At 44.3% G+C, this 25,407-nt stretch overlaps 1 protein-coding gene across 1 annotated transcript in view; it reads right to left on the bottom strand.

Moving 5' to 3' along the window:
- The window catches only part of MBOAT2 (membrane bound glycerophospholipid O-acyltransferase 2), a 176,296-nt gene that overhangs the window by 117,371 nt on the left and 33,518 nt on the right, over positions 1 to 25,407 (bottom strand). The window contains exons 2-3 of the mRNA XM_075269113.1: positions 17,194 to 17,339; positions 6,125 to 6,202 (exon numbers count right to left, since the gene is read on the bottom strand). Of these exons, the coding sequence (XP_075125214.1) occupies positions 6,125 to 6,202; positions 17,194 to 17,339 (224 nt within the window). The remainder of the gene's footprint in view (positions 1 to 6,124; positions 6,203 to 17,193; positions 17,340 to 25,407) is intronic.

Raw genomic sequence — 25,407 nt, forward strand, 5'->3', positions numbered from 1 at the left:
AAACTGGGCTGTTTAGAGGCTCCCTCCACCATGAATTGGTCCAAACTGGGGTTTTTAGAGGCTCCCTCCACCATGAATTGGTCCAAACTGGGCTGTTTAGAGGCTCCCTCCACCATGAATTGGTCCAAACTGGGGTTTTTAGAGGCTCCCTCCACCATGAATTGGTCCAAACTGGGGTTTTTAGAGGCTCCCTCCACCATGAATTTGCCCAAACTGGGCTGTTTAGAGGCTCCCTCCACCATGAATTGGTCCAAACTGGGGTTTTTAGAGGCTCCCTCCACCATGAATTGGTCCAAACTGGGCTGTTTAGAGGCTCCCTCCACCATGAATTGGTCCAAACTGGGGTTTTTAGAGGCTCCCTCCACCATGAATTGGTCCAAACTGGGGTTTTTAGAGGCTCCCTCCACCATGAATTTGCCCAAACTGGGCTGTTTAGAGGCTCCCTCCACCATGAATTGGTCCAAACTGGGGTTTTTAGAGGCTCCCTCCACCATGAATTGGTCCAAACTGGGGGTTTTTAGAGGCTCCCTCCACCATGAATTTGCCCAAACTGGGCTGTTTAGAGGCTCCCTCCATCATGAATTGGTCCAAACTGGGGTTTTTAGAGGCTCCCTCCACCATGAATTTGCCCAAACTGGGCTGTTTAGAGGCTCCCTCCACCATGAATTGGTCCAAACTGGGGTTTTTAGAGGCTCCCTCCACCATGAATTGGTCCAAACTGGGGTTTTTAGAGGCTCCCTCCACCATGAATTGGTCCAAACTGGGGTTTTTAGAGGCTCCCTCCATAATGAATTTGCCCAAACTGGGCTGTTTAGAGGCTCCCTCCACCATGAATTTGCCCAAACTGGGCTGTTTAGAGGCTCCCTCCACCATGAATTGGTCCAAACTGGGGTTTTTAGAGGCTCCCTCCACCATGAATTGGTCCAAACTGGGAGTTTTTAGAGGCTCCCTCCACCATGAATTTGCCCAAACTGGGCTGTTTAGAGGCTCCCTCCATCATGAATTGGTCCAAACTGGGGTTTTTAGAGGCTCCCTCCACCATGAATTTGCCCAAACTGGGCTGTTTAGAGGCTCCCTCCACCATGAATTTGCCCAAACTGGACTGTTTAGAGGCTCCCTCCACCATGAATTGGTCCAAACTGGGGTTTTTAGAGGCTCCCTCCACCATGAATTGGTCCAAACTGGGCTGTTTAGAGGCTCCCTCCACCATGAATTGGCCCAAACTGGGGTTTTTAGAGGCTCCCTCCACCATGAATTGGTCCAAACTGGGGTTTTTAGAGGCTCCCTCCACCATGAATTTGCCCAAACTGGGCTGTTTAGAGGCTCCCTCCACCATGAATTGGTCCAAACTGGGGTTTTTAGAGGCTCCCTCCACCATGAATTGGTCCAAACTGGGCTGTTTAGAGGCTCCCTCCACCATGAATTGGTCCAAACTGGGGTTTTTAGAGGCTCCCTCCACCATGAATTGGTCCAAACTGGGGTTTTTAGAGGCTCCCTCCACCATGAATTTGCCCAAACTGGGCTGTTTAGAGGCTCCCTCCACCATGAATTGGTCCAAACTGGGGTTTTTAGAGGCTCCCTCCACCATGAATTGGTCCAAACTGGGGGTTTTTAGAGGCTCCCTCCACCATGAATTTGCCCAAACTGGGCTGTTTAGAGGCTCCCTCCATCATGAATTGGTCCAAACTGGGGTTTTTAGAGGCTCCCTCCACCATGAATTGGTCCAAACTGGGGTTTTTAGAGGCTCCCTCCACCATGAATTGGTCCAAACTGGGGTTTTTAGAGGCTCCCTCCATAATGAATTTGCCCAAACTGGGCTGTTTAGAGGCTCCCTCCACCATGAATTTGCCCAAACTGGGCTGTTTAGAGGCTCCCTCCACCATGAATTGGTCCAAACTGGGGTTTTTAGAGGCTCCCTCCACCATGAATTGGTCCAAACTGGGCTGGTTAGAGGCTCCCTCCACCATGAATTTGCCCAAACTGGGCTGTTTAGAGGCTCCCTCCACCATGAATTTGCCCAAACTGGGCTGTTTAGAGGCTCCCTCCACCATGAATTGGTCCAAACTGGGGTTTTTAGAGGCTCCCTCCACCATGAATTGGTCCAAACTGGGGTTTTTAGAGGCACCCTCCACCATGAATTGGTCCAAACTGGGGTTTTTAGAGGCTCCCTCCACCATGAATTTGCCCAAACTGGGCTGTTTAGAGGCTCCCTCCACCATGAATTTGCCCAAACTGGGCTGTTTAGAGGCTCCCTCCACCATGAATTTGCCCAAACTGGGCTGTTTAGAGGCTCCCTCCACCATGAATTGGTCCAAACTGGGGTTTTTAGAGGCTCCCTCCACCATGAATTGGTCCAAACTGGGCTGTTTAGAGGCTCCCTCCACCATGAATTGGTCCAAACTGGGGTTTTTAGAGGCTCCCTCCACCATGAATTGGTCCAAACTGGGGTTTTTAGAGGCTCCCTCCACCATGAATTTGCCCAAACTGGGCTGTTTAGAGGCTCCCTCCACCATGAATTGGTCCAAACTGGGGTTTTTAGAGGCTCCCTCCACCATGAATTGGTCCAAACTGGGCTGTTTAGAGGCTCCCTCCACCATGAATTGGTCCAAACTGGGGTTTTTAGAGGCTCCCTCCACCATGAATTGGTCCAAACTGGGGTTTTTAGAGGCTCCCTCCACCATGAATTTGCCCAAACTGGGCTGTTTAGAGGCTCCCTCCACCATGAATTGGTCCAAACTGGGGTTTTTAGAGGCTCCCTCCACCATGAATTGGTCCAAACTGGGGGTTTTTAGAGGCTCCCTCCACCATGAATTTGCCCAAACTGGGCTGTTTAGAGGCTCCCTCCATCATGAATTGGTCCAAACTGGGGTTTTTAGAGGCTCCCTCCACCATGAATTGGTCCAAACTGGGGTTTTTAGAGGCTCCCTCCACCATGAATTGGTCCAAACTGGGGTTTTTAGAGGCTCCCTCCATAATGAATTTGCCCAAACTGGGCTGTTTAGAGGCTCCCTCCACCATGAATTTGCCCAAACTGGGCTGTTTAGAGGCTCCCTCCACCATGAATTGGTCCAAACTGGGGTTTTTAGAGGCTCCCTCCACCATGAATTGGTCCAAACTGGGAGTTTTTAGAGGCTCCCTCCACCATGAATTTGCCCAAACTGGGCTGTTTAGAGGCTCCCTCCATCATGAATTGGTCCAAACTGGGGTTTTTAGAGGCTCCCTCCACCACGAATTGGTCCAAACTGGGGTTTTTAGAGGCTCCCTCCACCATGAATTTGCCCAAACTCTGCTGGTTAGAGGCTCAATCCACCCTGATTTTCAAAACAAATGTTGGTGCCAACCTCAACTTACTACAAGGGCCAAATTCACTGCTGGTGACAAGCTCTCCTCACTGCAAGTGCCAAATACACATGTTTCAAGGTGTTTTCCTACTGTCAGAGAGGTGGTATTGAGTGTGTAAAGTGTGTAGTTGTTAGGCTGTGATGTTGGGGTAATAGAGGGTCTTTGGTGTGTTAGATGCCCCCAGACATGCTTCCCCTGCTGTCCCAGTGTCATTCCAGAGGTGTTGGCATCATTTCCTGGGGTGTCATAGTGGACTTGGTGACCCTCCAGACACGGATTTGGGTTTCCCCCTTAACGAGTATCTGTTCCCCATAGACTATAATGGGGTTCGAAACCCGTTCGAACACACGAACATTGAGCGGCTGTTCGAATCGAATTTCGAACCTCGAACATTTTAGTGTTCGCTCATCTCTAACTGTAAGCAGTAAAAAACCAATGCCACACCCAGGTTGAAAATGAGCTTATGTGTAGTTCATTGTTATTGAATAACTTACTGATAGCTTTATCAGGAAGGAACTTATATGCTCTCCTCTGGAGCAATGGCCTCCTCTCTGCACCTGTGATGCACACAGTGTTTGCTGTATGAACAATTCAGGTCTATTAGAATCTTGATGTGACTCCAATAGACCTTCTGTCCATAGAGGAAACACTGTGTGCAACAGACCAGCAGAGAGGAGGTCAGTGCTTTGAAGGGGAGCACATAACTTCACCATAAAGGTGTCAGCAAGTTAATGTCTAACATTACACTACACACAAGATCATTTGTAAATCGGAAAGGGAGTAACAAACATTTATTTAAGTCCTTTTTTTTAACTCTGCAACCTTAAGGAGGTTACTTGGTATTGAAGCCCAAATGTCATATTCCCTTTTAGAGAATTCTGAACCAATACGGGAACTTATACTCTGTCCAAAATATGTCCTTAGCTCAATGGCTCTTGAACTGCCTGAACCTATTGATTTTAACAAGAACTAGGTGATACTTTATTTCCCCTGTGGTGGCGCTGCAGGGAAATTAAACACTTTCTGTCAAGTGTTTGTGTGTCTGTACCATAGCGATATTTATTGCATGATTTTATTCTTTCTGGAATCTTTGGCTCGGTGTATGGAGTACTGGATAGGGATCATATTATTAACCCCATTCCAATACATACCTAGTGGTCAGTGATATTGGGTTGATAGTCCATATTTGTATTTGCTAACAAAAAGGGGCTGGAAATGGAAGAAGAATTTGACATGGACTTCTGCTTCCAATTCTACTCTCCTTTCCGCCCTTACGACTTTCCGCCATGGCTTTTACATACTTAGGTTCAGGCGAATGGACCTTATCAATGGAAAGCCTTGTGCTGCGGATGTTGTCACCCGAGGAATCCACAGCAAGATCAAGCAGGGTGGTTATTTAGGGAGGGAGGTTTAGTGTGAAATTTGTTTTTTTTTTTATTTTCATGGAAAATTCAATCTCTTTCATAATAAAAAAAAATCAAAACTAAACCCACAGATCATCACCAAATGATATGTCCGCTGATAATGTTTGGCACAAATCTTATCGTACATGGACGGGGAATAATGACTTTACTTTTCTGCTTAGCAAACAGGTTAAAAGTTCACTGGGCTGCAGGTAGACTGTTAAGTAATGAGGTGAAATAAAGAAGTGTACAGATCTCTAATGGGCCTTGTCATACTGCTTAATGAAGTGAAGGAAATGGGGCATGCAAGTTGGCAGATTTGCCAGTCATGGGTAGTTGCAGCTGACAAGGAGCAGTGAATAATCCTGCTGGATGAAGCCTCGCACTGGAACTGTTGACAATGCACACAGTGTAAGCAGATCACTTTACCTCAAGGATATCGAGCTCATGCATAAGTCAGGGTTACATGTTTATTTTACCTATGAGGCTTACTGGTTTGCTTGAATAAGCATATACAAACAACTGGGATACACCATCTTGCAAATTCCAACGCACCGGAGTTACGTTGCTTCATATGCTGTTCTCGGACCGGCAGTGTAAATGAAAGCAATGTGTACTGTATAGAATATAGTGTACAGGGCTTAAAATTTGCACCATATCCAGGGATCTAGGTGAGGGCAGGTGCAATTAAAAGGGGGCCTTGACAAACACTCTTAGTATTAGCCCATAGAAGCTTTAAAAAGTCATGTAGATTTCATTATTGGCACACATTTCATCACACATTGTGACAAAAAGCATGATAAAACTGCTTTGAGCATTGGTCCGTAGCACAAATCTATGCTGGACCTGCAAAAAGTATACAAGGTCACATGACCATATGTGTACAGGTCCTGTTACTGTTGGAAGACTTGAATAGATAGCTGGGTTCACACTAGCGTCGGTGTCCAACATCTAGTGTCCGCGGAAGATTTTAGCATCGGACACTAGCTGTATCTGTTTGCAATTTGTATTATTTTAAATGGGACACCATGTAGTGTCCTTTAGTGTCCGTGGGTGTCCTTAAGTGTCCGTTTACAAAGATGTCTGATTTTTTCAAGTGGACAGAAAAATACTGCAAGTAGGACACCCACGGACACTAAAGGACAGTTCCAACCATATTAAGTCAAACTAGAAGTGTAGCTTATATAAGGGAACACAAAAAATATATACCCATAGAGGATAGTGAACGTGTACTACAAACATAGGGTACTCGTGTAGTAACAGCAAGCGAGCGACCCAAGTACTAGCGGAAGGAGTGTGCACTTCCCCGGACAACCATCATATTACATAGGTGATCGGTACTCAAAGGCAAAAAGTAAGTAAAGATCTGAATATCTTACTTGTGCATATGTTCCACGCCTATCACGATCATGATGAAATAGGAGATACCGCTTTGCACAATAAAATGTAAGGCATACCTAAAGAGATGAAAGATATTAGGTTAGTGTCAATGCTACGACATATAAATATGTCTCCATATATAAGATCTTCCCAGACTAAGCGTCATGAACATTACAATTCAAAAGGGGTTTAACTAGAAAAGCGTAATTTTTGAGTTGGGCCCACCCCCATATGGCATAGCGCCCCCTTTTCTTGCGCCCACACAGTGATATGCCCCCTTTACTGGCCCCTACATGGCAAAATGCTCCCCATTACAGGCCTCAGTAGTCTGTGACATCATTGAGGAGGCCCAAAGACTGGCACCAGAGACAAGGAGAGGTGAATAACACTGTTTTTTATGTTAAATATCTTCCCCTGGGCCTCCAATCATTATACTTGGGGTCTGAAAAGATCGCAGGCTGTAGTAACAGTAGATTTGTTTCAGACATGTTCAATCCGAACGAAACCACCAGGTGAGACAATTTCATAAAGTTCACCCAATGAATAATGTAAAAGCCGTAGCCTTACTTACCATCCCCGCTACTGCCTACAGCCGCCTCTGCTTTGCCCTTCAGCCTCCAGGGAAAGTTATGACACTGTTCAGCGACATGATGTGAGACACACTGGGCCCCCTGGAGGGCCAAAGGGGAAACGGAGGCAGTCGTCGGCAGCCAGGATCGGTAAGTAAATAGGGCCCATTACCTACTGTAGTAATTCAAAATAAACGGGCCTATTAAAAACAAAAATGCTACAGGGGTCTCACCAGGCCCCCTAAGGTCACGGGCCCCAGAGCAGCCACTATGGATCCTATAGTGGTAGTTCTGCCATTGCAAGTCATGTACGTGCCAGGTTATGTCAGCACATCCCATCTGGGCAGCTCCTTACTACTACAATCATAGCTAAAAGTTTTGAGACTGATGCACATTTTAATTTGTTGCTTCAGTGTTCTCAGATCTATCAGACAGATGTTTCTATGGTTACTGACATACAATTATAAGCGTTTCATACATTTTTATAGAAAAATACATCAAGTTTATGCAAAGACTCAATATTTCTAGTACTGGCCCTTATTTTTCAAGACTTTTGCGATTCACCCTGACATGCTGGATATCGGCCTCTGGGCCAAATCCTGACTGGTGACAACCCATTGTATAATCTAGGCTTGGAGAGTAACATCTCTGCCTGTTCAGGTCACTGCGCCACCCTCTGCTCGCATGCGGCGGTGCAGGAGGCGTGTGCAGTTGGGTTCTTTGCTTAAAGTTTTTGGTTGCACTGTGTTTTGTGATTGAATTTCCACCACACCCGTCTTCTGCCCTTTGTTTGCCTCTGTTCATGAAGTGGTTAATTTGTGTGATTGACAGCCTGTCTACCTATTAACTTCAGGGCGGGTTCTTCCTCCCTATTTAAGCCTGGCTCACATTCACACTGTGTTTGCTATTGCCTTGTGCGTACTTGCTCCTTGCTGTCACTATTCTTGCTTGCTTTCTAATCCTTGACCTTTGGCTTTCCCTACTGACTATTCTTTGGACTCCGATTTGGCACTGCATAGCTCGACTGTTTACTGACCCTTGGCTAGCTGACCTCCCTTTCTTGTTGTCTGTCTTGTCTGCGTTTTGTGTATCACATATACAGGAAGGGACTGTCTTCGTGGTTGCCGCCTATTACGTAGGATAGGGCCTGGCAATAGGAAGGGACAATTGGGGGCTTCAGCTTAGGGCTCCCTGTCTCTTGTGTCCTGCCCCTGGGTTTTCAACAGCTACTGGGGAATTGCTGTCCTAGCAATTCCCTAACATGGAGTTTATCAAAATTTCTCTGTTTTTGTCTGTCCACCCACTTTTTGAGGATTGTCAACAGGTTCTCAATGGGATTGAGATTTGGGAAGTTTCCTGACTTAGACTCAACATTTCATTGTTTTCTTCACTGAGTCACTTAGTCTTGCCTTGTGACATGACGCTCTATTAAATCATTGCTCATCACCAAATTACTCCTGGATCAATGAGAGAAGTTGCTCTTGAAGCATCTTTAGATCCCATTCTTTATTCATGGCAGTGTTCTTAGGTGAAATTGTGAGTGAGCCCATTGCATTGGATGAAAAGCAACCCCACACATGAATGGTCTCAGGATGCTTTACTATTGGCATGGCCCAGGACTCATCTCCGGACAACCATTCTTCCAGATGTCCCAAACAGTCAGAAGGGGACTTTATCAGGGACATACCTTTACTCCGATCCTCTGTAGTCCATTCCTTGTCCTTCCTGCAGAATGTCCATCTGCCCTTTATGTTTTCTTGGAGAGAAATGACTTCTGGAAGAATGATTGACCAGGTGCCCTATTAAAGTTCCATAGAGTCCATGAGGCCCTATAAGGGTTGTCCCATGATAGCAACTTACCTACCCAGCATTAGAATCCCCATCAAACATAAGAATATGTGTCATGTTTCCCCCATATGAATGGTTGTGAACGTGCTGCCATACCATTCAGTCTCTTCGAGACTGATGAAGATAGCCATGTACCGTCCCGTTATCTTTATTGATCCTATAAACTTGCAATGTGTGCATGTATGACAATTGGTCCATAAAAAAGGACACAGTATGCACATTTTCATGCTTGATGGGGGGTAAACAGATATCACCTATGCACAGCAAGTGATAACATGTTATTGTGGAATATTCTATCTAAACCCTTTGGCCTGGTTCACATCTGTGTTCTGTATTCCGTTCAGGGAGTCCGCTTGGGGACCCCCCGAATGGAATACAAAATGCATTAAAAAGCAGTGAGCAATGAAAGCACATGGACCCCATAGACTATAATGGGGTCCATGTGTTTTCTGCACAGTGACCACACAAGTCATGCGGAGAAGAAAGTAGTTCTTGAAGTACTTTTCTCTCCGCATGACTCGTGCGGACACTGTGCAGAAAACATACGGACCCCATTATAGCCTATTGGGTCCGTGTGCTTTAATTGCTCACCGCTTTTTAATGTGTTCGGTATTCCGGAATACTGAATGCATATGTGAACCAGGCCTTATAGATGGGGTCTAGTTGGAGATTTAAAGAGGTTGTCTGACACCCAACACAACTTAAATGAGGTCTGGAAATTGTCAGAATAAAAAATAACCTTCTACTACTCTTCCCTACAACTGTGGACAGGCCTGTCAGACTGGAAGTGGATCTGTATATTATCCTGAAGGTTAGTCCATGAAGGTGAGTGGGATGGCCTAGGAAGACGCCATTTCTAAGAGTACATTGCAACGAATAAAACATCACTAATTGAATAGAATGTACTTATAGAGAGCTCACATACATTATACAGCATTGTGCAACTCAAGGTTATAGAACATGGCTGCAAGAAAACCTGAACAATGATTGTAAGAGCCATGACATTCAGTAACATATGGCACAGACTTGCATCCTGGAATTGTAGCTTTCACACTAGGGACTATGTGGAAATCCCGCATAGTAAAATCTAACTGATGCTCTTTATGGTAGCATTCATGTGCCAATTTTCTTGGATTGCCTAAGAGTCTTCAAATAAAAAGAAAACTACCAGACCTATGGCTGGCACGAGTACAAGGTTTTCTCTCTGGCTGGCACGAGTAGATGAGATACTCCAGCAGGCGCTGTTCACTTCGGGTACTTTGGCTGGCACAATTCATATTGTGGAAAGCACCATTTGTGGGGAAACATTGACTGGCAAGGGCAAAACATAAGATTCCTGGGCCCCAAACTATCATATGTCACTTATAGTGCTGGGGTATTTATACGACAGCAAGGGACTGTTTGTCTCCCCTTACAGGCCCCAGATACAAGTATGGCTGCAGTCTCTGCACTAGGTATATTGGCATTATAGCTGGGACTTTTCATGGATACGTTTCCGTCAAAGTAATCCAACTAAGGGGCAGCAAGGTGGCTCAGCGGTTAGCACTGCAGCCTTGCAGCGCTGGAGTCCTGGGTTTGAATCCTGCCAGGAACAACATCTGCAAAGAGTATGTATGTTCTGCCCATGTTTTTGTGGATTTACTCCCATTCTACACAGACATACTGATAGGAAAAGAGAATAAAAAATGTACATTGTGATCCCTATATGGGACACACAATGTACATTAAAAAAAAAAAGTAGTCCAACTAAAGTGTCAATGGTGTAGCTTGTTAACTGCTTCCAATAAAAAACAGGACCATACATATATATGTACCATAACAAACAGGGCCATATGTATATGTTCTGGTACATATATACGTACAGCCCTGTTTGTTAAGGTACATATATATGTATGGCCACAATATACTGTATATGTACCAGAAGAAACAGGGCCGTACATATTTATATGTACCAGAACAAACGGAATCGTGCATATATATGTAACAACCAGTACAAACTGGGCCGTATATATATACCTGTATATGTACCAGCACAAACAGGGATGTACATATATATGTAACAAACAGGGCTGTATAAATATATGTACCAGCACAAACAGGACCATACATATATATGCAACAAGCAGCACAAATAGAGACATACGTAGATATGTAACAATCAGAACAAGCAAGGCCATACGTGTAGCAACCAGCACAAACAGGGCCGTACATACTGTATATATGTAACAACCAGCACAAATAGAGACATAAATACATATGTAACAATCAGAACAAGCGAGGCCATACATATTATATATAAAGCACCAACAGAGCCATATATAGAAATAATGGGGCCCTATAACCAAAGTCAGATTTGCCTTCACTCTCCATAGAAGAGCAGGGCAATGGAGGACAGTGGCTGCATTTTCTTTTGATGTTTTTAAGTAAATGCATTCAAAGAAAACCTCTAAGTAACAATTACAACCATGGGGGTCTTCCCTCTGCCTATAGAGTCCACTACTCCAGCCTGACAGGCAGAATACTGTAACCCTTTCCATTACTTTCTTCTCTACCGGTGTCCTTATTCCATTATATACTGACACCCTGCTGCTTTTTCATTAAAGTGTTAATGATCTCCTGACAAATGCGGAATAGATGGTATCATAAATCTCAATAAACAGAGCAAACAGGAAGGATTTATGATAGGTGGACTGCCAAAGATCAAAAGAGACTAAAGTGTTTTCAGGGACCTGCGTGCCCCTTCCATCCACAGGGCCCCATAGTAGGTGCCTCCATTGAGGTACACCATTGTGCCCAATTCTGAATACAGTTCGGAGAATAATCTGGACAGTAAGGGTATACTTTTTTTTTTTTTTTTAATAAATGTAGATTGTGAGCCCAACACAGAGCTCACAATGTACATTTTTCCCTATCAGTATGTCTTTTTGGAATATGGGATGGAAATCCATGCAAACACAGGGAGAACATACAAACTCCTTGCAGATGGTTTTCTTGCCCTTGGTGGGATTTGAACACCAGGACCCAGTGCTGCAGTACTAACCACTGAGCCACCGTGTGGCCCCAGTAAGGGTATACTTAGTCTAACACCAGGCCAAGATGAGCCGATCGACTGGTGATATTATTGGTGTCCAACTTTATCAGCCCTTACTGCAATATTTCAGTATATATTGCAATCTATCAGCAATACATTTACAAGGGATGTGCTGCTGACAGATGATTCATTCTTGTGTCACATATGTGGTTACTCAACAAAAGAGCATTTGTTAATTTTTTTGGCTCTTCACTAGCACCTTTGCATGGACCCAGTGCCGCACCTCCCATGAGGCGACCTGAAGCGACCGCTTCAGGCGGCGCTATGCTAGGGCCTCGGGGAGGGCGGCATCTTTGCTTACCTAAGCCAGTCCAGGACAAGCTGTCCTGGACTGTCTTAGTACCGAGCGGTGGATTGGGGAGGCCACTGGAGCAGCGCTGCTCCAGCGGCCTCCCCTCACGCTCAGGCAGAGAGCAGGTCCTCTCCGTGCCTAATCTCTGCCTGTGAACGCCGCTAAGTCCCGCCCCCTTTCGCTTAGCCTTGCCCCCTCCTCCGGGGGGGGGGCGGCCTTCTGTCTTTCGCCTCGGGCGGCGAAAGGGGCAGGTTCACCCCTGCATGGACCAGTTATCAAGAATAAGCACTAGGACCACTCATTGTGCCGAGCATAGCCCCATGTAATAAGGCCTTATAGATTGGTACAGTAATATAATCCCATTATAAAGGTACTCAACTTTTCACTAGTGAACCCTATAAAGAAGCTGGAAAGCCCTAAAACTTCTACCAGTGGCAGAAACTTTTTGTTTCCCCGCTGCAGCACATAGAGTAGCCCGTCCCCAGGGGAAAGAAAGTTGCAAAAAGTAAATGCCTTATCTTGGTAAACCGCTTGCCATCTACTGCCATCTTCTAGTGCATTTATCAATTTGCTGTTTACAAGCACTAGATAGCGATTCTGTCACAGGAAAACATATCCAGATAATGAAGACAGAACAATAGACGCCTCATGGTTATATTATAGGGATCCAGAGATATGAGGTCTAGTATACATGGCGCCGCCACTTTAAATAATTTAACCACATAAACACATAACGCTGTCATAAGGACACAGCTCAATTACATAGAAGGCACCGATTGTTCCAGCGTCTTCTATAGAAAAACTCCACTGTTATGACTGGCCAGGCTTTTATTATAACAGAATCCATTTCCCCTTCACAAAATTGCTTAAAGCAATTTACTGTAGTCTTTGCTGCCTTTATATTCTGGTGATAGATGGTGGAAGGAAGAACAAAAGACCCAACAGGCGAATCACTACAGGCACCATCGGTGTGTATGGATAGATAGATAGATAGATAGATAGATAGATAGATAGATAGATAGATAGATAGATAGATAGATAGATAGATAGATAGATCACGTTTATAAGCCCATTCAGATCAGACCCTACACTAAGACATACACTCACCGGCCACTTTATTAGGTACACCATGCTAGTAACGGGTTGGACCCCCTTTTGCCTTCAGAACTGCCTCAATTCTTCGTGGCATAGATTCAACAAGGTGCTGGAAGCATTCCTCAGAGATTTTGGTCCATATTGACATGATGGCATCACACAGTTGCCGCAGATTTGTCGGCTGCACATCCATGATGCGAATCTCCCGTTCCACCACATCCCAAAGATGCTCTATTGGATTGAGATCTGGTGACTGTGGAGGCCATTGGAGTACAGTGAACTCATTGTCATGTTCAAGAAACCAGTCTGAGATGATTCCAGCTTTATGACATGGCGCATTATCCTGCTGAAAGTAGCCATCAGATGTTGGGTACATTGTGGTCATAAAGGGATGGACATGGTCAGCAACAATACTCAGGTAGGCTTTGGCGTTGCAACGATGCTCAATTGGTACCAAGGGGCCCAAAGAGTGCCAAGAAAATATTCCCCACACCATGACACCACCACCACCAGCCTGAACCGTTGATACAAGGCAGGATGGATCCATGCTTTCATGTTGTTGACGCCAAATTCTGACCCTACCATCCGAATGTCGCAGCAGAAATCGAGACTCATCAGACCAGGCAACGTTTTTCCAATCTTCAACTGTCCAATTTCGATGAGCTTGTGCAAATTGTAGCCTCAGTTTCCTGTTCTTAGCTGAAAGGAGTGGCACCCGGTGTGGTCTTCTGCTGCTGTAGCCCATCTGCCTCAAAGTTCGACGTACTGTGCGTTCAGAGATGCTCTTCTGGCTACCTTGGTTGTAACGGGTGGCTATTTGAGTCACTGTTGCCTTTCTATCAGCTCGAACCAGTCTGGCCATTCTCCTCTGACCTCTGGCATCAACAACGCATTTCCGCCCACAGAACTGCCGCTCACTGGATGTTTTTTCTTTTTCAGACCATTCTCTGTAAACCCTAGAGATGGTTGTGCGTGAAAATCCCAGTAGATCAGCAGTTTCTGAAATACTCAGACCAGCCCTTCTGGCACCAACAACCATGCCACGTTCAAAGGCACTCAAATCACCTTTCTTCCCCATACTGATGCTCGGTTTGAACTGCAGGAGATTGTCTTGACCATGTCTACATGCCTAAATGCACTGAGTTGCCGCCATGTGATTGGCTGATTAGAAATTAAGTGTTAACGAGCAGTTGGACAGGTGTACCTAATAAAGTGGCCGGTAAGTGTATCTCTCCTGGACCCAGAACAGGTCTAAGGTGTGAAGACAGGGCACGTAGGATCCAGGACAATAAATTGGAATACAGCACAGTCTCAGATTCTAATACAGATTCCCATTTGTTCAAGGCTATTTTAATTGAAACCGAACATGGCTCTGGATCCTACTTGCCCTGTATTCACACTGTAGACCTGTTCTGAGTCCAGGAGAGGTATGTCTTAGGGCTAGTTCACACGGGGCTCCACATGTACACATTCCGTCGTGGCTGCCACGACGGGGTGCCGGTGCAGTGCACTTGGCATCCCATCATGGCATTCTGCAATAGATTAGTCCCAAATGAATGGGCTGGAGCCTTGCGCTGTGGACGCTGCGGCTGATTCAGTTGCAGAATCCGTGGCAAGATAGGGCAGCTCGCTTCTTTTTTCCGCTACTAGCTAGTGGAAAAAAGAAGCGTGCGGCTCCCATTGAAGTCAATGGGAGCCATTTTTGGCAGTAGATTTTGATTCCGCATCAAAATCCGCTGCCAACTTGACCCGTGTGAACTAGCCCTTGTCACGGTAGACAGATTTTTACAAGCTTGATCAATCATGTATACAAAGAATCTGAAATTTATATGTATAGATAGTAACCAATTCCGTAATAGCAATTTCATATGTGCATATAATATATAGAAGGCTAGCAGAAAAAGGAGCCCATTGAAGTCAATGGGAGGCTTTTTTTTCAGCGCTGAAATTCCACAACAAATTCCTCACCATTTTTTGTGAATGGACCGTAGCCCGGGGCAAGAGGGGGTGGATTTTGATGCCGAATCCACCTCAAAATCCGCCCCCTAACAATAGAGGTCTATGTAGACCGCTAACGCTCTTTTTTCCGTGAGCAGTTTGTTCCCGCTCACGGAAAAGAGAAGCGAGCTGCCCTTTCTTCAGGCGGATTCTGCAGCTGATTCAGTCGCGGCGTCCACCTCGCGACACCACCTCACAGACTAGGCCCATTCATTTGGGTCTAATCCGGAGCGGAAAGCCGCGACAGAATGTGTTCACGCGGAGCACTGTGTGAACTAGCCCTAAGACTTAAAACTGACAAAAACTTGTGATAAATCTACCCAATTGATTGTAGCAAACACTCACTAACCACTTCCCCGTAGTTGCAGGTTCCCCATTTTAAGGGTATGTTCCCACAGGACTGAAAGGAAAACATGGATTTCTTAAAATTTCCTCTGCTTTGCTGCTTCTGTAAAATAATGCAGATTTTCTACTCTAAGGTACCACTCACTTTCAGTCCATGACTTGAGATCGGATGTAAACTTGGAACCTGAACTTCATTCTATCGCCATTTTCACTGCAGAATTGACAGCATTTCCAGAGGGAAGCCGAGGACAAATCTATGCCAACATTTCTTGCTGAGGTTTTATTGGTCTATAGGTCTATGGGGAAACATCTAAGCAAAAATGCAGCAATTCTGCAAAGATGCTGAGAGTCTTTATCTTTAAGTGCATTTTCTACCGCAGACTTTTTTTCAGTAATATTTGAGGTAGACCTCTTAGGCCGAGGCCCCATGGGGCGGAAACGCCGCAGGAGAAATCGTGGTGTTTTACAGTAATGGCAAAGTGGATGGGATTCATGTGAATCCCATGACCACTTTGCGGTAAAAACTGCAGCGCAGACACGCTGCAATTTCCAAAACCAGCAGAGTTTTGGATATCGCAGCATGTCGATTATATCTACGGAAACGCCGGTGGCTTCCCCGAAGATATAATGGTAACAGAAAGTCCGCGGAGCAAAACTCCATGAACTTTGTGTTCAAAGAGCTGCGGGAAGAACCGCGATGTGTACCCACTGCAGTTTTTCCCGCAGCGCTTTAGTCCTGCGTAGTGTCCCTTGGGTCCTTAGCCTTACAATATCATCCGCTTTGCTGGATATGTGGCCAAATGCAGTATTTTTACCACTATAAAATCTAAAGGCAGGTAACTAGGTGTGGACTGTGGCCCCTTTTGCATTGTCAACAACTAAAATTTGCATTTTTCATGGGTGTTTTGTACCCAATTTTCGCAGATTCCTCCCACATTCTAGAGTTTCGAGAGATCTGTGAAAACGAACAAAGCGGACATGACCTATTTATGGACCGTAAAATAATTTGGTCATGTGACTAGCCCACATTCACATACAGAGTATTTAATGCAGCCACGTGATGGCCATTAAAAAAACATCAATGATATGACCGATTTTCACTGTCATGCGAGGCAAATGTTACAGTCACATCTACGTAGTTTTGTCTGTTCTTGTGAAAAACTCTCTGTCTAGTGATGGACAGCAATGGATCCCAACAAACCCAGTTGACTACAATGGGGTCTGTCAAATGTTCATTTTTTTTTTTCCAGACATTGCCGGATGAAAAAGTTGGACTTGCAGGACTTTCCTGTCCAAGATTTCTGTGGGACTCTGGACCAGAGGCTCAGAACGAAGACTCCACCACAAATAAGAACAGAACCTAAATGTAATACATTGTCAGGAGGAAATAGGGGTGCTGTTATTATAGTACTGCAGCCCCTTTGTTTTAGGGCTCAGTTGGGGTCTCGGCAGTCAACAAACCATCAGTAGATTATGGTTTACCATAGTAATGTTCCATAATTTACCATGAGTGAACCCAAATTACCATTAATGGGTTATTCCCATCCCGTCGCTAGTCACGTGGAAGTGTTCTGACGCGGTATGCAAATTTCGTCAAGTGAACATACCCTTATGCTGTTTCCCTAGTTCACATTCACTTCTACTGGAGTTTCGGAAGCAGAATAGAGTAGCGGCACTTGGTGGTTAGGACTGCTAAGTATTCCAACCTTGGCAATGATTTGCTGAGATCACAATAACCCTTTTAATAACACCAATATTACTCTGAGCCCAGCTTGGTTTGCATAGCCATATATCAAAATACACATAATAATAGAAATAGTGTCCACTTACCATCCAAAGCAAAAAAGTGCAAGGTACAGGCCCAGAAGGGTTGCAACTACATGTCTGATTAAAGAGCTAGTTTTGCTTGAATGAAGGTAGGTACGAAACCAGATAGCAGCAAGCAAGGCAAATAGTTGGCACGCTACAAAGTTCACCTGTGGATAGAAAAGAAGATCATGATGAGTCCAAAAAATTTATCATAAGAATGATTTATTTTTTTTCTAGTTATTCACATATATTCCAATGAAACAAAATAGTTCTCCATTCATGACGGTCATTTTGACATACATACAGTCCTATGAAAAAGTTTGGGCACTCCTATTAATCTTAATCTTTTTAGTTCTAAATATTTTGGTGTTTGCAACAGCCATTTCAGTTTGATATATCTAATAACTGATGGACACAGTAATATTTCAGGACTGAAATGAGGTTTATTGTACTAACAGAAAATGTGCAATATGCATTAAACCAAAATTTGACCGGTGCAAAAGTATGGGCACCTCAACAGAAAAGTGACATTAATATTTAGTAGATCCTCCTTTTGCAAAGATAACAGCCTCTAGTTGCTTCCTGTAGCTTTTAATCAGTTCCTGGATCCTGGATGAAGGTATTTTGGACCATTTCTTTCTACAAAACAATTCAAGTTCAGTTAAGTTAGATGGTCGCCGAACATGGACAGCCCGCTCTCAAATGATCTGAAAACAAAGATTGTTCAACATAGTTGTTCAGGGGAAGGATACAAAACGTTGTCTCAGAGATTTAACCTGTCAGTTTCCACTGTGAGGAACATAGTAAGGAAATGGAAGACCACAGGGACAGTTCTTGTTAAGCCCAGAAGTGGCAGGCCAAGAAAAATATCAGAAAGGCAGAGAAGAAGAATGGTGAGAACAGTCAAGGACAATCCACAGACCACCTCCAAAGAGCTGCAGCATCATCTTGCTGCAGATGGTGTCACTGTGCATCAGTCAGCAATACAGCGCACTTTGCACAAGGAGAAGCTGTATGTGAGAGTGATGAGAAAGAAGCCGTTTCTGCACGTACGCCACAAATAGAGTTGCCTGAGGTATGCAAAAGCACATTTGGAGAAGCCAACTTCATTTTGGAAACAAAGATTGAGTTGTTTGGTTATAAAAAAAGGCGTTATGCATGGCGTCCAAAAAGAAACAGCATTCCAAGAAAAACACATGCTACCCACTGTAAAATTTGGTGGAGGTTCCATCATGCTTTGGGGCTGTGTGGCCAATGCCGGCACCGGGAATCTTGTTAAAGTTGAGGGTCGCATGGATTCCACTCAGTATCTGCAGATTCTTGAGAATAATGTTCAAGAATCAGTGACGAAGTTGAAGTTACGCCGGGGATGGATATTTCAGCAAGACAATGATCCAAAACACCGCTCCAAATCCTCAGGCATTCATGCAGAGGAACAATTACAATGTTCTGGAATGGCCATCCCAGTCCCCAGACCTGAATATCATTGAACATCTGTGGGATGATTTGAAGCGGGCTGTCCATGCTCGGCGACCATCTAACTTAACTGAACTTGAATTGTTTGTCCAAAATACCTTTATCCAGGATCCAGGAACTGATTAAAAGCTACAGGAAGCGACTAGAGGCTGTTATCTTTGCAAAAGGAGGATCTACTAAATATTAATGTCACTTTTCTGTTGAGGTGCCCATACTTTTGCACCGGTCAAATTTTGGTTTAATGCATATTGCACATTTTCTGTTAGTACAATAAACCTCATTTCAATCCTGAAATATTACTGTGTCCATCAGTTATTAGATATATCAAACTGAAATGGCTGCTGCAAACACCAAAATATTTAGAACTAAAAATGATTAAGATTAATAGGGGTGCCCAAACTTTTTCATAGGACTGTAGGTATGCTTTTAGGGCTGGATTCACACCTGTGTCTGCCCTCCGTTCAGGGATACCTGAATCTGCTTGAATGTGGAGAGAAAAGTCCAGCAAGCAGACTAAAACTGGCTATATACAGTATATTAGACATGTATTGGGATAAACTGACTCTGCTACTCCTGTCCCAGTCTACACAGTGAAGCTGACAAATAAGCTATGGAAACCTAAAGCCGAATGTCTAATGCTACATGTACACGACTATGTACATGTTCTGGGTCTTTGGTTGAATGGCGTGGTTGGCACGTAGATGATGTCGGTGTGCCGCCCATGCCTCTACAAACCCATTCACTTTCTTTGGTGAACCTGGGCCACTGTCTTGAGTGTTGCTGTATAAGCAAACCTGTGATAATACACATGTGTATATATGGGGCCATTACAATATAAGGGTAACTTCACACTGGGTTTTTTGGATCGGAATCTGAGGCAGAGGCTCAGGTTCCGATCCAAAAACCGGGTAGCTGTGACTGAAAGCCAGTGCACTGCACCGGCATCCCGCTGTGCACTCTGCTCCGGATTAGGCCTAATGAATGGGCCTAGTCGGGAGGAGGGAGTGTCTTCAGACTGAATCGTGACGTGACTCAGCCTGAAGAATGAGCATCTTGCTCCTTTTTTCCGGGAGCCAGAAGAAACGGAAGAGACTGTGACTTCAATGGGAGCCGTCTTTGTGGTCAGGGTTTTGAGGCGGATATGGCATCAAAACCCTGACTAAAAAACTCTGTGTGAACTTAGGCTTCGTTCCCACGGAGTAACGCGCCGCTCATTTAGACACGTAAACACGTGTCAGAGCGAGGCGCCTCAAAACAGATCCCATTGACTTCAATGGGTGCCGGCTTACACGTGCTACCCATTGAAATCAATGGGTTATAAAGCCTCCCATTTATCTCAATGTGTAGCGCGCGTAAGCCAGCGCCCATTGAAATCAATGGGATCTGTTTTGAAGCGCCTCGCTCTGACACGGGTTTACGTGTCTAAATGAGCGGCGCGTTACTCCGTGGGAACGGGGCCTTACCCTAAGGGTCCAAAAAGCTAGCAGAACCCATTGAAATCAATGGGAGGCTTTGTTTTCAGTGCTGAAAATTCAGCGCCAAATAAAGCGCCATTTTCCTCCGTGTGAATGGAACGGATCAATGAGCCAGCTGTGGAGAACACGGCTAGCTTACTGACAATACACGTTTTTCTAATAAATAGATCTCATATAAGTCTGATAGAAGATTAAAAATGTGTTTATTATAAAAACCCGATGTAATAATGTCATTTTTTGATGATCCATTTGCGTAAAAGGTTGTAGTTTTACGAGTATTTTTGGACTATGTTCACATCTATTTCAAATCTTTTTATAGAATAAATAAGGGCAGCAATTTTATTAGACCCATCAAAAATATCAGCCAAAATCGTATACAAGTGGTATTCCGTTTTTTTTGTTTGTCCAATTATTTTCCAGGGAAAAGTACACATATTTTTGTTCTCTGGTTTTCTATAGACAGACACGATTGTATACTGTGCAAACACAGCCCCGAATCTTTGAAGCCGTGTCATTGATTTCCATTATAAAGCAAACATGAAGGTTAATGTATACATTTCTATGGATCTGAAAGAGTCTGTCACCTGAGATATATTTAGTAAGCAAAAAATAGAAATTCAGATGCAAACCTGCCAAATGTATATCTAAAGGACACAATTTTAGCTTTGCTTGCATATATTTGCCCCATTTTTCTCATTCTTGAGGATAGAATAGGCAGAGGGTTTAAAGAATGAATTAAAATTGGATGTAAATAAATGAAGCTTTTATTGTTAGAAAAATTGATTGAAAGAATGAGTGGACAAAAAAAAAGAAGAAAATTGATTCAAAATCTATAAAATATATGGAATAAATATGGCCTAAGGCCGGGGCCACATGTGACGTACACAGCAGAAAAAAAGCGCAGTGTTTTATGGTCCCTGCGTAGAATCCCATCCTTATACTGTGGAAAAAACACTCGCCACTCTGTGATTTACAAAATCGTTGCGGTTTTGGAAATCTGTGCATGTCAATTATACCTACGGAAACGCCAGCAGCGGTTTTCCTATAGGTATAATGGAAGCAAAGGGAAGCTCTGTGGACTCACCCTTGATTCACATCTGCGTTTGGTACCGAACACATTTGCAAGCGGTGTGGAGTGAAAGCACACGGACCCCGCGAGATCTCCGCATGGAACATGCGGACAGGAAAGTAGTTTACAATCTACTTTCCTGTCCAAATGATTTGTGCAGGCAGTGTGCAGCAAGCACGCGGACCCATTATAGTCTATGGGGTCCGTGTGCTTTCACTGGACACCGCTTGCAAATGCGTTTGGTAGTCCGTTCGGAGGGGTTCCATGCGGACTCCCCAAATGGATTACCGACGCACTGTGAAAAGTGCTAGGGAAAAAATACTAATGCGTTGCTGCCGCTGTTTTTACCACAGCGTTTTTTTTGCTGCAGCCCATTACGTGGAGCCTTAGCCTAAATTGACAAATGTTGTCAGATATATCATAGTAGTATTCACCACTACAGGACCCCATGTGGCAGAAACACCAATCCTATCCACAAATTGCAGAATAATACGTGTAGCGGACATGTTGCAATTTCCAAAAACGTTGCAGTTTTTGGAAATCGTAGCATGTCAATTTTACCTATGGAAATGCCCGTGGTTTCCTTATAGGTATAATGAAAGAAGAAAGGCTGCAGAAGTTTCACCTTCTGCAAAAAGCGCTGCAGAAAAAAACTCTGCCAAAATTTTTCACGCAGTGCTTTTTTGCTGCGGTCCGCTAATACAGTGCAGGAAGGCATCTTAATGTCCCTTCCATAGAAGTACAAATAGTATTTATGTAGATATCTAAAAAAAACAATGACATGGTAGGATATACAGAACGTTGTGACATTTCAGGAAGGAATGTGACTGTATAGTGACTCACAACCCATAATCTCAAAACTTTTATTTTCAGACAATTATTGCTAGAAATATGCAAACCCAAATGCTACGTGACAGACAAGTGGGGATGAGTAATGGCCTGCAGCTATACTCACGAGTCAGCAAATACATTGTACATGGGAACTGAATCCTTAAACTATTGACTTAAGAAGTTTACTAGAAGAACTAGACATTTCTAAGCACATAACAAACATGTTTTCTGCACTTATAGGAAATAACATCTGTTTACATCGGGTAATAATCATATTTTCAAGGATTTTTGGCAAATTTTTGAGTATCTATATTAAAAACAATATTGAAATCTTGTAGTTTTCACTCTGACCACTGAACCTCATAAATGACTGACACTTCCTGTTCTGTAGAGATCACCGCTGCAGTCATCTCAGTAGTATCCCAGACAGTATTAGCGTACACAGTGGCGTAACTAGGAATGGCAGGGCCCCGTGGTGAACTTTTGTCATGCCCCCCCCCCACGACCGACACCGGCGCCGAAGACCTCGACCAACCCCGCTCTATTATGCCCCATAGTGGCCCCTGCACACAGTATTATCCCCCATAGTGGCCCCTGCACACAGTATTATGTCCCACTGTGGTCACCCATAAACAATTATTATACTCTGGGGTCTTTTCAGACCCCAGAGTATAATAATCGGAGACCCAGGGGGAGAAAAACATAAAAACACTCTGTTACTCACCTATCTCCCGTCTCCTACGCTGTCGGCCTCCAAAGTAGTCGATCTTCAATTACGTCAGACGTCACATGACCCAGGACGCAGGCCGGGGTCATGAGACGTCAGATGACTAGGCCGAAGCCTGCCCGGATCGTGGAGAGGTAAGTAACAGTGTTTTTTATGTTTCTTACCTCTCCCGGTTCACCAATCATTATACTCGGGGGTCCGAAAAGACCCCCGAGTATAATGATAGCAGCAATAGCGGCTGTCACCGGGCCCCTAATGTCCCGGGCCCTGTGGCAGCTGCATCTGCTGCTATGGCGGTAGTTGCGCCACTGAGCGTACATTCACATGTATGGCAGGGTGTCCGACGGAGGACCAGAGCTAGGGAAAAACGGACTGCTAAAATAGTGGACATATATAGAACCCACCAATACCCATTGACAATAATAGGATCCGTCAAGTGTCCATTGATTTTTAACTGAAAGAGCCAGAGGAAAGAGTTGTGCATGCAGGACTTTTTCATCCAGCAATGGCGACTCTGACACAGATGTGAACATACGGTAGTCTTATAATGACAGGTACTACCTATACCGTTACACAGGTCATAGAGCACTTCCACAACATTCAATTGGGGTGAATTATTAAGGCCCGATTCACAAAAAGTCATTTTTTTTTAGGAAAAAGTGCAAAAAACTTGCCACTATTTCATGCCAAACTCACCACTTGTACAAAAATTGAAAGGGGCTCGGCAGGAGAGGGCAGGGCAACCGCAGCTCAATAGATTTACCATAATTTTTCCGTTTGTATAACAGACATGCAGTGATTTCCAAAACCGTAACAGCGTGTCCACAGTACATATTTTCCATAATGTGTGGATGGGATTGCCTGGAATCCCATCCATGATGCAGGGACAGTAAATCACAGGGTTTACACCACATGAGACCCCGGCCTAAAGGGGCTTTACGATCTTTGAGGAGGAAACTCAGGGGGCATCGCGACTGATTCACTGACTGGAGTGTCCTGCCTTGTAGATCTTCAAGTGATGAACGATCTTAATACGTTCTGAATTTTAAAAACCCAGAAAACCACCTTAAGGAAATCTTTTAATATTTTGTGCAGGTTCATAAATATAAATTTGGATCCAATTGGAAAGCATCAACAAGCAGGTGGCCCACTGTGTAAAGATCTAAGACTGCATTATTAATTTTACATTGCACAGAGTATCGCTATAGTGAGGGGAAGGCGCTAGTAAACTTTTCTATTAAGATAACCAAATTAAGCCACACAACATACTATGTTTCATATCCTCTCCATGACTCCATCTACAAATTGCCAATGTCAGACTTGGAAGATTTTCAAGCTTGAATGAATGTAGAGCAAACGTGCGGCTGAAGATAAGACCATGGATTATTCATACTACAACGGTGCTTAGTTGGCTCTTCTGTCTTGTCAACAATAACCCTTACAGTACCGCACAGTCTCTCGCATTCTATTCATTGTGGGCTGTCGCATCTGGCTGCAAACAAAACCAGATGTTGGTTACCTTCAGTACAGACTAGCGGCTGTCAGACAAGTTGTGTCCAGACCCAAGTTGAAAAGTCAAAATTTGGTACAAGAAAATAAGTGCAGAGAAAAAGAGTAATATAACAATAATAATAAATTTTATTTATATAGCGCCAACATATTCCGCAGTGCTGTACAATTTGTAATCCAGTAACCCTATGGTGGGCCAAGTGGATTGTAAATGAGCTGATGTGAAACCAGGAGCATGAAGATTAGCCGAATGTAACCAAAGATATGTCAGAGTTCAAGTCGTAGTCAAATCAAGGAGGTTACGGAAGTAGCCAAATAAGAAACGGAGGGGAAATCCAGAACAAGCCAAATGTATGTACCAGGAGAGCAGCAACATCAGGGTGAGGTTTAGGGAGAAATAGGAGCCCAGCTGCAGAAACAATCTCAGGCAAATGATAGTGTGAAAGCCAAGTTGAAATACCCCAGCATGCGCAGTCGGCTCTACTAGTGTCTCGCTGGCAGAGCTGACTGCGCAGGCGTTGGAGCTGATGCAGAAGGAAGACGACAGAGAAGGCGAGGATGCAGCTGAAGATGGAGGCGTCGCTGGAGAGACTTCTCGGGCAGCAGTGGGGATGCCCCCAATGCCGTTTGAGCGCTGGGGCCCGCCCCTATTGCTGCAAGAGAACTCATTTGCATACCGGTAAAAACCAGGATTTCTAAGGAACGGCGCTGCGGAGACCAAGGCTAAAGGCTATTCCGACGTCTAAAGCAGAAAAAATAGCTATTTAGTGGTAGAATCCCTTTAAAGGAATGGCTGCAACTGGAGAAACAAGAATACGGACATAGATTCCTAACACATGGCTACTAGGGTCTGGTTAGCCCTCTATGTTGAGCTAACTAGGGGTTTTGGGGGTTCAAAAGTGGTTACCGGTGTAGAGACTACCATAAATAGTAGTAGTGGTATGGCATGAAGGAACATGAAGATGCAAAACATCGCCAGGGCTTTCAGAAAGATAAGTGGAAAGTAAGTGAAGAGACCAGTTATATTCAGGGAAGAAGGTAAACTTTGGCTGTATTTTAGGATACCGCCTGAATCTCCCATTGAAGTGAATGGAAGTAGGAAATTTCCACATGGTGGTCCCAAGGCAAAATCCACCATGTGAACTCAT

Source organism: Leptodactylus fuscus, chromosome 3 (genome assembly GCF_031893055.1).
Source record: "Leptodactylus fuscus isolate aLepFus1 chromosome 3, aLepFus1.hap2, whole genome shotgun sequence".
Classification (NCBI taxonomy): domain Eukaryota; kingdom Metazoa; phylum Chordata; class Amphibia; order Anura; family Leptodactylidae; genus Leptodactylus; species Leptodactylus fuscus.